General features: G+C 37.5%; 1 protein-coding gene across 3 annotated transcripts in view; it reads right to left on the minus strand.

The window, feature by feature from the left end:
* Window positions 1–7,565: 7,565 nt before the first annotated feature.
* The window catches only part of garnl3 (GTPase activating Rap/RanGAP domain like 3), a 141,408-nt gene continuing 133,658 nt past the window's right edge, over window positions 7,566–15,315 (minus strand). For all 3 annotated transcript variants that reach the window (XM_006640646.3, XM_015366920.2, XM_015366922.2), the window contains 3 exons: window positions 12,994–13,209; window positions 12,218–12,335; window positions 7,566–9,661 (listed from right to left, as the gene is read on the minus strand). In XM_006640646.3, coding sequence (XP_006640709.3) covers window positions 9,505–9,661; window positions 12,218–12,335; window positions 12,994–13,209 — 491 coding nt within the window. In that variant the 3' untranslated portion in view covers window positions 7,566–9,504. The remainder of the gene's footprint in view (window positions 9,662–12,217; window positions 12,336–12,993; window positions 13,210–15,315) is intronic.

A 15,315-nucleotide genomic window follows, 5' to 3' on the forward strand; every position in this document is an offset into this window, starting at 1 on the left:
TTGACAACCAGATGGAGGATAGCTAAAAATAACCTGTAGGATGTGGTTTAAAAAAGCAAGCTAAAAATAGCTGTTTTTAGCATTTTGTTATAGCGCCTTTCAAGGAAAACAACCGTTGCAATGTCCAAAAGCAATCAAAATTTTTTAAAAAAATATAGAGAAGCAAAATAAAAAAAGAGAACAGTTAAAAAATGGTTATTAGCATAGATAGTGTAATAACGATATAGCCCTAATATAATACATTAGCCTGTGACGTTTAGAAGACCAGTTAAGTGCAAAACTGCTTTTTTTTGCTGAGCTCTTGTGCTGTTGCAGTGGGATTTAATCCACAACCTGTCCATCTAGCATGTACACATCCCCTTACCGGCAGCAAATTACATGAATTGTCTAACCAAGGGGTAACAGTGATTGCAAAAAAGGTTTAACAGGTATGTACATTTGTAAATGAGTTTTCTGTATCACATTTAAGTAACTTAATTCGTATCATGAATAAATAGTTAATAGTGAAGTGTAATTCAAAATCAGACTCAATACACTACGATGTAAGATAGTGTGTTTTTTTGTTCGGATACCGGATTGTTTGGCAGGTTTGATAGTATAGTACTGTATTCATTTTTGGAGCTTATGGTCACCTGAGCATTGGAGTATATTAAAGCAGATTTTGAAATGATGTGGTTAACTTTCAGCTTGTGGATTGAAAAACACAGAAGGTAAAGTAATGTCTTTGGTGTGGTCTTTATTTAGAACATAAGAAAGGTCACCAACAAAGGGCTTTCTTTGTCCCACAAGCTTGCTTGGCTGTTAGTCACTAATTGATCTGTGAGTGTTATTCGGCAGTTTCTTCAAAGGTACAGCAGTATGAGCTGCACTTACAGGGACATTGTGAGCAGGGGCTTCTCCCCATTTCTGTAAGGTCATGCTGCATCTTCTCAGTCCCAAGTGTACAGTGTATTATAATAATCAATCGGTACATCGTTAAAACCTTTGTTGATTAGGACTTGGTTTACACTTAGTGAAGGCAATTCCACGTGAGGCTTTGCTTTTGCAAAAGAAGAATTTAGAGCTCGGGTTTTTAATATTAGTATGCAATAAATAAATATTTATGGTATTTATTTATTAAGTTCCTTAGGCATCTTTAGGAAAGCATACTGCATGTTTGTATAAATTAAAGTAAACTGCACAGAAGTAGTAGCTACAAAGGACAGGTTAACTTAAAAATCAAAGGACTTTTGAGGATTTCATGGAACAAATTCTGCAATGAATGTACTGTACAGCAGCTGCAATTATTTAGAAGAGTCTAAGGGTGGCAGCAAAGCATTACACAGACAGAAAAATAGCCTGAGAAGCTGAGGATGGTATTTAAAAAGGCAAAACAAAGGAATCGGTCTTCTGATGCACCAAAAACGAGAAGCCGAGCATGTTCTGCTGAAGTCTGAAAATGAAGCGTGCAGGTTCATGCAAGGACTGCTTTCAAAGTGTTGAGCTCTTGTCCTCATGACTGCAGATATGAGATAACTACAGTACCCCCTTGCAACAAACCTTTGACCTTTGCTTTGGCTGTTTAATAATCACAGCTTTCAGTTTCACCTTCACAGAGCACACTCTGCTGGATGACTGAGGTCATTTCTGTATCTAACCCATTATGCATCATTTGAGGGAGAAGAGAAGCAGATTCCTTTTATTTTGGAACGTTTTCTTCATTCTCAAGAATTTGCTCTTTTTATTTGATGATAAATTAATGTGCCATTTTCCCGGATTTCAACATTCTAAACACAAAGGGCAGAACTATGTCATTTACACTTATAGTTTATACCTGCCTATGATAAGTTCTTGCAAGAAGAGAACCAAATCATTTTGAAAATTATTCAGTTTGATGACTACTGCTAGTGAGTCCAAGATTAGAGCTGAGCAGAGTCTGTAAAAGCATTAAAATATTAAAATGTACATTGAGGTTTTGATGTTTGAACAACAATCATGAAACTGTTGTGGTGAATATTGAAAAAAGTGTGCATATCAGATTCAGTGCCTTCTGGACTCCTACTGTAATAGCAGAAGGGAACAGACTGCAGTGCGCTAAATACTGTCAGTGGCTTAAGCTGGCTGTCCTTTAGCCTTGGTCTATGCCAAATTCCAGGATCTGTGCTTCCTTCCAGGGTAAACTGCAACTGGAACATCTATTAATATTTCCTATGGAATTTAGATTTCTGTGGAGCCCTTACTTATAATGTGGTTGTCTAATTGCATCAGGCCTAATGTAAATTTGGTTTAATTTTTAATATTTAAATGCTGTACTGTAGGTATTGTTTTTTCAATTGCATTGAATACTTCTTTGCTTAAAAAGACTACGTTTCTTGAACCTTTCCTCAACATTCCCTTTCTCTGTAGTGTTGTCTGAAAAAACTCTGAGATGTTCCCTTAATACTCATTCACACAGGGTCCTAGAGTGTAATGAAGAAGCACACATCTGTTAAAACAAAAAAGGCCGAACCACCTTGCTAATTCAAGCACAGCTGCTATTGGGACTACAGTAAAGAGTCCAGTAGAGAGATAGCTGGCCATGTTAGAGTTATGTCCTCATCTGCTTAGAGGCGAGAGATCAATTGAAGTTCAATCTGTGATCAGCTGCCATCGTTGGCAGTAGCTGCCTGTTGTGCCAACATGCTTGGCAGGGTCATTAATCTCAATACAACTACCTGTTCCGCTAAAAACAACAAAAGGGTTATTTTTATGCGATGTTTCTGCTGGATCAGCATTGTGTTGACAGTCATGGGCCCTCCAGGGTCCTGAGTTAAACAGAATCAGAGGAAGACAATGCCCTTCCTTCTTGTCATCTACTGCATAGGCATCCCTGTAAATCAGTTAGAAGGTACTCCTGCAGTACAGCACACAGCTACAGCCACTTTGATATATTGAGTGGCCTGAAAGCTCACTGCTCGGCTCTGCAGGCCGGCTTTTCTGGAACCAGTCACTGCACTTCTGTTGTGGACATCTGCAGAGTCACAGTTTGGAATGGCCCTGCGAAATCACTAGCACATTAGAATCCCCCTTTACTCCTTTCTAATAGTTTTGCCTTATGTCTGGACAGGAAAATTGCAAATGCAGATTGCCAGATTAAATTGTCTGTTTGAATTCAATATGTGCAGTACCACGCAAATCTAGCATTTTGTATTTTCATTCTGATATTAAATATATACAGTATGCAGAAATACTTAGTGTATCTAGCGAGCTTTAAAGGCCCAATGCTAGTTCAAGTGGAACTGACAGTTTCAACATTATTTGATCTTTCTGAGGATTTAATCCTCATCTGTTTATTTTTGAGGTTATTGAAAAAGATAATTAAAATGACAAAATGTGTTTTTCTTACACATGCACATCTCCTCCTTGGGATTATTTGTGGAGATGTTCCATTGATTCTCATTTTCATTTTATTTACCTCTCTAAACTCCAGTCAAAAGCAACCCCCCCAGATTAAAAAGACAACGCTTTTCTCAAATTCTACCCTCGTTCATCATAATATTTTCTCTCTTGGTCAATCTCACTCAGATACTGTATTACATGCACAAGGCGTCTCACTTGATTAATTCTATGAACTTTTTTAAACAGAGTATCTCTTATGCTGTAATTCTCAATTTAACACCTCCTGTATGCCAAACATCACTTTCATTGCCAGTATCAGATTTTGTGAAGTTATAAAGGGTGAACTGTAAATATATATATTACATATAGTTTTCAGAGCTGCTGTAGTTCTTTTTTCTTATCAATAGAAAATTGCTGTCAGAAGGTGATTTGCTAGAAGGAATAAAGTAGTAACGAACACCATCAACATGTCTTCTGACTTAGCTATTTCACAGGCTGAAATAAAATTATATCATTACAATATACACAGAATTTCCATACTAACACCTCTTTTATTAGTTGGGCATATAAAACCTTCAGCACTGAAAATGTGGAAAGTTGTCAGAATGCACAAATCTGAACCTAATTGTATTGATTAAATTGAACATGCCACGCATGTAATTCATTTAAATGTTTGGAATTGGACCACCAGTAACGACTAAGAATCAAATGTATGGTTCCTTTTAGGTGTTGGCCAGCAGAATGTTCTGTAGTGCTGTTCCATTTCTAATGATAGTTATTGGGGAAAAAAATCATATTCCTGAAGGATAATAGCCATTAACACACATTTAGAAACGTCTAAAATTCCCTAAAATATTGGAAAAAAATGCATGCTAAATCACTACAGTCTGCATATTGTTGGATCTTGACATTGAAAAAAAAAACTCTTAATAAATCATTAAAGAATAATTCATTCTAAAAGCGCTGTCTAGATATAAGGGAATAGTGTTTGTGCAGGAGGGAGCCTCTTTGAGCCAATTTAAAGTGTGCCAGTTTTAATTAGCACATTTAACTGTATTCATTTTCTTTATAAGGTCTGACCTTTGCAATATTGTTTTGTCTTCTGATTTAATCTCATTAGTTGATTGCAGAAGGAGATTAATCTGAGATCTTTGGAGAGGCAGCATGCTCACCTTTCATGGCTGTTTTCTTATCTGAAGATGAACAAGATGCGAGCATTATGACAATAATATGACATCCTCTGGTTTCTGTAACAAAATCTATAAAACACCATATGCAAGAAGGAGTCTCTATCTTGAGTACTACCAGTGCGATATTTCATTTACAATTTATTCAATTTATTTGTGTGTGCAAGTATGAGCTTGTAAATGTATAGCATATGCATTGCCAGTGGAGCATATACTGTATATAGCTGTCAACAGGCCAGGTATGTCCCTACAGTGTCATGCAACATATCAAGATGTATTCACAGTGTTAGCAATTAACTACTTTACTTTGCCTAGTGCGTCACTGACTCAAATCAGATAGACTGTTGCCTTATAATATAGTTGCCTTATATGGTAACCCTTCAAACAAAGAAATTGGGGTAAACTGATTTCTTAATTTCCTTAACTAGTAAACTGAACTAAATATACTCATTTCACCTATTAATGAGACAGAAGTTCCAATAAGTCTGAATGCACGTGATTTGAAGAAAAAAACCTAGTACTTGTCTTACAGCATGGTTAGAAGATTGAATATTAGTGTGATTTGTGTTCTTAGAGGACTCAAAAAGCAGCACGTCTACAGTGGGTATAGAAAGTCACAACCCCCTTTCAAAATGTTCACCTTTTGTTGCCCTTAAGCCCTAAAAGAAAACAAATAAAATCAGACTTCTTCCAGTTTTATTTACAAATTGTACCTTGCAACATCCAAGTGAAAAAAGAAAGCAAACGTTCTGGAAAAAAAAGTACAATAACTGGGCTGGATAAGAGAACGTCCCCCTGAGTTAATACTTGGTAGAAGCACCTTTTGCTTGAATTACAGACTTTAGTCTGTTTGGATACATCTCTACCAACTTTGCACACCTAGAGGGAGGAATATTTGCCCATTCCTCCTTACAGAACTGTTCAAGCTCAGTCAAACAGTTCCCAAGATTTTCGATGGGATTTAGGTCGGGGCTCTGACTAGGCCACTTAAGGACATTCACCTTCCTGTCCTTCAGCCACTGTACAGCTGAAGAGAATCACCCCCACAGCAGGATGCTGCCACCACCGTGCTTTACTGTAGGAATGGTGTTCTTTGGATGGTAAGATGTCTTGGGTTTTCGCTAGATGTACCGTTTTGCATCACAGCACCTTTTGCCACTTGGCCACAGAATCTTTAAGGTGCTTTTTAGCCAAACATAAACAAGACTTGATGTGCCTTTTTTCAAGGAGTGACTTTTTTCTTTCCACTCTCCCATAGAGGCCAGATGTGTGGAGCGCTTGTGATATTGTTGTCACACGCACACAAAGACCAATCTTTTCCATAAAGGTCTGTAGCTCGTTCACAATTGCCAGCGGCCTCCTGGTAGCCTTTGTAATCAGTCTCCTTCTTACTCTGTCATCCGGTTTCAAGGGACGGCCTGTTCTAGGCAAGGTCTGGGTGGTGCCATGTGCCTTCCAGTTCTTAATGATGGTTTTGACTGTGCTCCATGGGATACTTAAAGTCTTTAAAATCTTTTTATACCCATCTCCTAACTTATGCTTTTCCACAACTTTGTGTTGAAGGTCTTTTGAAAGCACCTTTCTGCCCATAGTGGATTCTTTGCTTTGAAACAGCTGCTTTTATTCTGAACTAATCAAAATCACCACAGTTGATCACAGGTGGGAGCCAATTAGTTTGTAACGTGATTTGTTATACCTGAGCAAGTTCACAAATACAGTTGTAAGGGGGGTGTTCACTTATCCAAATAAGGTATTTTACTGTTGTAATGTTAATTAATTTTCAGAATGTTTTAGAATTGTATTTTCCCTTGGCTATTGTGGGTTACTGTGTGTAAATAAAAATGGAACAACCCTTATTTCATTTGTTTTTATTTTCAGAATTTCATACAACAAAAAGTACAAATTTTGAAAGGGGGTGGTGACTTTCTTGACCCACTGTTTGTGCTCCAGTGGTGGCAAATTGTTATGGTAAAGATTAGTACAGGTTGTCTGAACCCATTAGGCTCCTTTGGCAGTGTGGGAGCAGGTAGCACCTGTCAGCCCCTACTAGTTAGAAGCTGAGTTTCTCTGATGTTTACCTGCTCGGGGGATTTAATAGCAAGACCACCACAGGGCACAGCAGCTGCTGTACAAATAACACCTGCGAGTAAAAATTTTAATCACTCTGCTGGCTTTGTGTACACAAAGACTGATAAAACACAGGCTTGTCCCAGATCCTGAGAGGCGCCTATTAGAACTGCTACTGGCTATCATCAGCTGGGAACTCAATAATGTGGATTCAATTTGTCTGCATAAAGAATAATGAAGAAAGACTCCTCTACACAATTATCCAACATACTGTCAGTCTTCATGCTGTGCGTAACGGAATGACTATAGTCAAGGAGAGAACTTCCAGAACTTATTTTAATCAGTATTAGATCATAAATAGAAAAGGAAAATGTGCTATTTGCATTACTTCTTACTTCTTACTGATTTTTTTAGATCTATGTTGCCTTTAAAGTACAGAATGTCTCAGGGGAATTCAATTTTAATTTTCATTCCCATTCTTTATCAATATAATTGGCAAAACCTGTTTCATTTTGCCAATAACATTTGTTTACATTTCAGTTTAATCAGGTTTTTCACTAATGGGCCATGATCTGGGTAAAGGAACAAGTAATATACATAAACAAAGCTTATACACACCCGAAAAAAGGCTCCACAGCTGAAACGTTTTGTTTCTTTTCTTCTCTTTTCAGCTTGAAATAAAACTTTACTTGTTCCTCTGCAGCCCGTGACTGTTGAGTTTCTGCATAAGCATTGGCACAAAATGATTTGACATATCTCTTAGGCATACCTACCAATACATATTTGTGTACAACACAGGTGTGTGAAATTAAGATAACTAGGACTTATTCTTACATTAAAGTTTCTGAAGATTCTTTTCAGAATCTGATTCTGATTGTTTACAGAAGAGTCTGCAAAAGAGCAATTATGCATAACTGAAAAATCAGCTGGAAATAGGTCTGAAACAGTCACAACAAATTTCATAAATATTTATTTCATATCAATGAACAAAATTAACTACCTTCACAGCAGTGGTCTACAGCACTTAAAATAGTTCAAATAATAGAAATAATATTAAGAGTTCAGTTTCTTGAGAGGCCACATTTTCAACACAAAACATTTACAATTCGTACTTGGCATTAAAAACAATGGCAATACAATATATTTTAAGACACTTGGTGTTTTTTTTTGTTTTCTTTAATATGACAGAGGTTTAGCAACAGTCTAAACAGTACATATTCAGTTAGATACAAAACCACTGCTAAAAGTCTAGGGGTCATGAAATACTAAAAAAAAACATTAAAACTAATATAGTACAAACCTCAACCAACAAATATCTCTCATTCACCAATACTTAATAATAATAAATAAGTAAATAAATTTGCAAAAATAGTCCCATTTTTTTCTTTATTTCTCAAGGCTCATAATAGTGTTCAAGAGTTCACATTTAAACAGGTAAACAGAGGTGGTTGGTCTTTCCAAGTGCAAGAGGAGAGAAAAGACAGGGCAGACATGCACTGTACAGGGAGAGTAGCAACACTGTAGGAATGCCACAATAATGTTTATGGCATCTTGAAGCTGGAGTTTAACTTTAGACATCACTACGGCGGTAAAAAGGTACATTCAGGCCTCCTAATATGTCCTCCTAAATTACAGTTTCTTCTCTTCCTTGAATTAGTTTAGTTAACAGCCTTTTTTAAGAAGAAGAATTTAGTCCCTTTCTCGTTTTTATTTTCACCTTTTTAAAAAAAAAAACGATGCAGATTATCTTTTATTGCGGTCACTGTGTTAGTCCAGCTCCCGATATAATCACTGTTCAGATATTTTTGGGAGTTCTTGGGAGTTTAAGTTCTAATCTTCTTCTAATGATGTATTAGTTTCTTAATTTGGATAGTTTGCATTTGATATTAAGCACTTTTAAGGTTTGGCTGTTTTTGTACTGAATGACATCCCAATCCTTTGTTTTTTTTTTGGTTTGTTTCTTACATCTCCACCTGTTTTCAATTTAATGCTTAACCTGTGAGTTCAGCTTGCATCCTTGGTTGGGTCCCAACCAAAACCAGTTTGAGGCACATTCCAAAGCTTAATCCTGAGTCAAAGTAGGAAAACTGAGGATTTTTCTTTGTACACACTGCGTTACCACACAGATGCGACCGTGCAAGACAAAGGAGGAACTGTGCACCATATGTATGTTCATGCTCGCTTATTTGTGAATAAAAACTATAAAAAATGAAAGCAATGCTTTCTGTACCCATGCTCAAATGTTCATTATTTATAGATAGCCATTTCGTTATGAAAAATGGCAACCCAAATACACAAAATATGACGTCACCTTAGATGTTATACACTTTTCTTCCAGGCATTTACTAAGGAGTGTTTCAAGAAAAAAAAGGCAACAACAGCTGTTTATTTTAGTGGATTCTAGACGTCACATGATCATTTAAGATTTTGCATCTGTGATCAAGCTTGGTGAATCACCATTAATAGTGTATGAGGATGTCTAGTTTTGAATTGTAGTTTCTAAAACAACGAACGAATTGGTAAAATTGAGTGATGTGAGCAGTGACACTAAGATACACTGCAATCTACTGTTCTTTTCTGGAATTTAATTTCATACCTAAAAAGAGTAGTGAAAAAATAGCTGACACTGTTGTATCTGCCTGTAGAGTGTTAAAAAATTTGACTTTGACAGACACACGAACTGTTAAGTGAAACGAGAGAAATGTTAATGTTGTCTGGATAGCCTGATGATGTTCACTGTTCATTCCTGAAGGATTTTACTTTCCCCAAACACAGCAGCTTTCCGTGAAAGAGACAAACTCACAACAAAGCAATAACACATCGTGACATTCCTATCGTGTGTGTAGAAATTGAAGAGAATGAGAGGCATACAAAGATGGGTTCCAGATTGTCTTCACTTCAAGTCGACTACATCTTCAAAGGAAGTGGCGAGGGTGAAGGGGCTGGTCAGTGGGGGGCTCTCCTCTCGAACTCCGACAAGGTCTGTGTCCGAGCTAGTGGAGCAGTGCCGTTGACTTTCAGAGTCCGTGTCGAAAGATTCTGAAACTATCCTGCAAAACCCCCCCACCCCAGGAAAACATGATCATTTAAGATTTTGCATCTGTGATCAAACTGTTGTAGACTTGAAGGGGAACTGCAACAATATTTATTTATGGAGGGGTTAGGGAGAATCAGCATTGATGAGTGCATCTCAAACCACAATGTGCACAGTAACTTGTAAAACCTCCAATTTACACCACCAGATAGATGACATTTGCAGTTATGGGCAGTGCCATATTCTGTGATTCAGAATCAGGCAACAAAACTTCCAGTTTAGATAGTAAACAAGCAGGTTTGTGAATCCATCTCTTTTCATCCAACAGAAATATTTCTCTCGACTTCGCAACGGTTTTGCTGATAAAATGGAACAACTTACTTGTTGACTCTGCATGCAGATCACTTTGGAAACTTTCTGTGGTGAAATATCTGCTGCACAAGCTGTGCTTCTTCGCTAGTGCATTACATTAGTCAGTATGGTGACTAGTGAGCAGAAGGGCCACTTCACTTCACGATTCATGGGAACTCTTACTCTAACCCGTGGCGAGACCAGGGTTTTGCAACAACATGGAGACTTACAGTGCTTTCACAAAGTTCACGATTTTGTACTTAGTTCAAATTTGTAGATGTTTGGCTCACCAGTCAAAGAATTTATTTTGTTACTGAGATTTAATAACCGGTCTGAGAAAATTGGGACTGCAGCTCCTCTTCAAGGGGCGACACCCTGGTTCAATCTCAGCTAACGTTTTTTAGAATAAACGAGTGTGTTAAAAATAACCGTGTAGAAGAAGTATCATTGAAAAATAAGATGAATCTAAAATAGTTTCAGTTCTTAAGTGAACAACTTTGTTTCAAACACAGAATGCCAATACTTCTGCCTGCAAATGTATTGCACTAAGTATGTGCAGTATAAAAAAACCCTATTATGAGTTGGCTGGTAACAAAGAAAAGAGATTAGATTTCATAGTGTATCCAAAATCCTCCAATTTCTTTAGAAAAACCAGTAGTGTATGGTTCACAGTTTGCATCCTGCATTACATTACTTCACAGATGTTCTGTAGTGTTTATTGAGATTCTCAAACCTGATCTCAAGGGATCTGTGTATAGGGAGGTACCTGTCTATGGGTCCCTTATACGAAAACACACATGGAACTCAGAGATGTTCTAAAAATGGTTCGATTAAGTGAAAGATGAGTTCATTTAGAAAGTTAAGAGGTGAGCTGGAAAGATTACCTGCAGACAGGCCCTTCTACAAGACTGGGATTAGACACTCTGTTCATGGTTATAGCTTCCTCAACTTGTTCTTGCGTGTTAGAAGTTTGTCACTGAATTTGTGTTGCAGTGACACTACATTGGCATTGAACTACCTTAAGTTTTCTAAATGCCTCTTTTAGAAACACCACCAAAACTGATATAACCACAGATTAATATGTACTCTATATGAATTACAATAACCTTTGAGAGTAAATGTTTTTCTCTTTCATTTACATTTTTGGTATAAATCTAGTTGTTAGAAACGAGACAGAAATGTTGAAAAGTAATTTCTCTCTCTTTTTAAATGACTTTTTTCTCTTTTTTTTACTATTGCTTTTATGAATTCTGTATTTTTAGAAATGCCTTCTCGTATGTCTGCTCTGTAACCGTGGGTGATTGGACAGTGCAGATGCCTCAATAAAATCAAAAGGTCTGTTTGAGCATAAATAATTTGACAGTCCACCAGTCAGCCTTCATAACAGCCAAATATATACAGTATGGAGTAATTGAGGACAAGAAAAAGGGCACCTGTCTCAAGCAGCAGCTAAAACCAGACAGAGCTAAAGGAAAAAGAACATGTGCTTATGCATAACCACACAGGAGCAGGATGTTTTCATAATAAATAAGGCTTAATTACCTTGGACTCCCTAGAAATAAGCAAAACAACATGGCTCCGTGAAAAAAGAACAGAATTTGGCGGTAGTTTGCTTGCCTCCTTCCTAAAAGCACTTTATGAAGCTAGGTTGGCTTGTGCTAATTCCAGTTACAATCAGCAGAATCTGTAAGATCATTTTAAGATTGTGACAACCAGATGGTCACTATGGTATTACTGGAAAAAGACCCAAATCAATCCTGACTGCTTTTCCCATCCTGCCTTATTCAAAGAAGTTACTGTGGAACTAGTGTGGAACAGAAATTGTGTTAGGTTATCCCAGTTTTCCAAGATTTCAATTTGAAGGCTTCACCCTAGAATTTAACTTGCATGCATGTGAACATGCCGAACGCTTTAGGTTAGGAATCTGCAAAAAATGATCATAAAACAATGTGAACATTTAAATGATCATGCTGTATTAGTACTTATGGTTTCTTTTCGTGTAATGTCTGGTAACTGTTTACAGCATCCTTATTAAAAACTCAACATTAATAAGTGGTTTGTGCTTTTGAAGGTGATTTTGAAGAGTCCTTTAGATGCACTGGCCCTCCAGGACCAGGACTGGACAATCTTGATTTAGAATAGTTCCCTAAGCCAAAGAGTTAACAGAGGGCAGTTGCAATACAGCCTGGTTATTGCTGAGTAAAGACAGTTATCCCCCTACTTGTCAGTGCTCGTTGATCTCACAGCTCCTTGTTTTGTCTCCTCCTCTGGTGGTTTGCGGGACATCCTTCTTTGTTTCTGCGGGCCTTCTGACTTATTACTTGGTTCATCAGTAAGACCTGAACAAAGAAAGCAAATGACGAAAAGCTAAGCTAGACATTTCATTGCCCATTTCTCTGTTAGGAGGAGTGCTGTTTAAAAAAAAGTGTTTTGATTCGGAGCCCTAGAGGGGTAGGTCTGCACATGCAGGAACAACTTAAAACATGCTATGATTCTGATTTCAATAAACATTTTTTCAACAATTAAGATATCCATATATATAATATATATAATATGAGATATCCAATTTGCGGTAGGTTTCTATATTAGCTTTTCGGTAGACTTAAACATCTCTTAATATAAGTAATATAATACTGTATGTGAAGACTGAGGCATAGAAAGATAAACAAACTGCAGGCATATAGATTTAGAATTTTTTAGGCTACATAAAATATATATTTTCCCACTAATACAGTCTTAATAGAATGATGTTAATAGAATGTTAACACATTCTGAGAACTGAAGTTTCTGAACAAACACTATGCGTAAGCTATGCAATTTCTCTTCTTAATACATTTAAGGAAAACTCTTCATAATTCATTTTTTTTGTAAATTTGTGGAAGTTTTTAGATGATTATAAATCTCTCCTACGCAGTTTAAGTGACTAACAGAGTTCGAATGGCTGGTGTTTTGTCCTTATTTGTTTTATTTGAAGCCATATTCAAGGGATTTTCATACCCAGTAGTTCCTTGCGAGTCCTGCTGGCAATCTCTTTGATTTCCATGCGTGACAGGGACAGGGAGTGTGTCACAGGAACTATAGAAGAAGACACGATGCCCGAGGTGGGAGTAGTGACCACTTTGTTGACCAGTGGGGACTTTAGTGGACGTTCAATGCTCCGGCCTACAAGGTTACTCAGGGGGATCTTGTAGATGTGTTTCAGCTGCACTTCACCTTCAAAACACATTGGCAACAAAGAAAGTTACCGGGATTTCCTGCTTGTTGACACCAACTGTAAAACGATGAGCAGCTTAGTAAAGCATTATTTTCTTAATAGCGAGCGCAGCAGAGCGAAAGAAGTTTTAGATGGGAAATGTTGCCAAGACATTTTTCAATATCGGTCAAGCTATTAACAGCTTATTAATGTGTCCACTTACTTATAACAGCCCTGTTGACCAGATGTTACACGCAACATATTTTCCAAACATTAGAATTTAAAACTTGAATTTTAGTAAGATGAAAGGCTGAAATGTTGAGTTTGTAGCCAGCTCATGTTTATCAAGAAAATTTAGAGGCTTTATCTGTATAACAGTAGAAGCCATATCACCCTGCAACTCACAATTGACAACCCACCGAAGGTCAGCAGGTGTGAGCCTGTTCAGTACCTGGGAAAAACTAAGGTTGCTGCTGGAAGAGGTGTTAGTGGGACCAGCAGGGGGCGCTCACCCTGCCATCTGTGTGAGTCTTAATGCGCCAGTATAGTGACTGGGACACTATATTGTAAAAAGGCACCATCTTTTAGATGAGAGGTAAAACCGAGGCCCTGACTCTCTGTGGTCATTAAAAATCCCATGGCGTTTCTTGAAAAGAGTACCAATTAAAAGAGTAGGGGTGATACCCTGACGTCCTGGCCAAATTTCCCATTGGCCTTTACCAATCATGGCCTCCTAATAGTCCCCATCTCTGAACTGGCCTCATCACTCTGTTCTCCTCTTCACGGTGAGAGTACTGGTGCGCTATGGCTGCCGTCGCATCATCCAGGTTGGGGCTACACATTGGTGGTAGTGGAGGGGAGACCCCATTACCTGTGAAGCTCTTTGAGTGGAGTGTCCGGAAATGTGCTATAAATAGTGTAAGTGTAAGGGATTATTATTAACATCTTATAATCACTGCTTCTGTACACATATGATACTGATTTAGGAAGTATTCATGCATTGATCTAATTTCCTAGTCACTTTGCAAAATATTTTTTCCAACAAAACCACAGAATTGTATCTACAGTAGTTCTGACTCTGCAGTCCGTTAAGGACGCTGCTCGAGGAGCTGACCTGTGACAGGGGAGAGACAGGTGGCTTTCCTGCCAAGGGACAAGTGAACTGCTGCTCGGCAGAAGGCACTGTCACTCAAAAGCTACCCAGCTTTACCGCAAGAGCCATTTTCTTAAAGATACTCATCTTCATTGTCAGTCATCTGTGGCAGATTTTTTTAAATACTATTAATATGTCTCTAATGTTATGATAAAATAAAGGAGCGTGCATTTCTGAATATAAGGCAAGATAGCTTCTCTGCTATTAATCCATGGCTTAAAATTCAAGCCTTTGAGAAATTCCTGAATGTGGCTTAACCTTTTTAAGTATGCAACCAGGAAAATGTCTGATTAGCATGTCTATACTAACCCAGAAGAAAATTAATAAACTGGATTACTTGGAGCCAATTGTCTAGGCATCAGCAAAAGCTAGACTACATATATATGTTTTCCAGCATCACATTTACCATTTGTTGGGATAAATAATATCTACAGTATTTGTATACAGTATTTCCAGCTTTTAATCAGTACATAGCTCTGGATGCAAAGCAAGGCATTTGCTTTTTATTTTACTGTATATGGTAGTCTTTGCAATGTAAAGGCATTAATTCTATAACCTCGCACAAAAATATTCAATAACCAAGGACAATTTTGAAACTGCAGGCAAAATACTTCATAGTATTACCATAAAATTTAGATTGGCTTCATCAAAGCCATCCTTGAATATATTTTGAAGTTTACCAACAGTCACTGTGTTCAGGCTAACTGTGAATGTCATTAAAATTCATTTTCGAGCAGATTAACAATTCTTTCTGCAATCAATTTAAATGCAATATCCTGCAGGGGTTTAAAGTAATTGGAATAATGTCTGAAGTTGATTAAAGCAGTGTCCAAGCACCTCTCAGGATTGTACCAACAAAAGCTATTCCAATTACACAGCTTAGCTTTTCATTTCTGTTTCCAGTCGAGGTGCTGAAATATCATCATATTAATTTTTCAGTGAAGGCTGGAGAAACAAAATACAAGGAGCTACA

This window comes from Lepisosteus oculatus, chromosome 24 (assembly GCF_040954835.1).
Source record: "Lepisosteus oculatus isolate fLepOcu1 chromosome 24, fLepOcu1.hap2, whole genome shotgun sequence".
Lineage (NCBI taxonomy): Eukaryota > Metazoa > Chordata > Actinopteri > Semionotiformes > Lepisosteidae > Lepisosteus > Lepisosteus oculatus.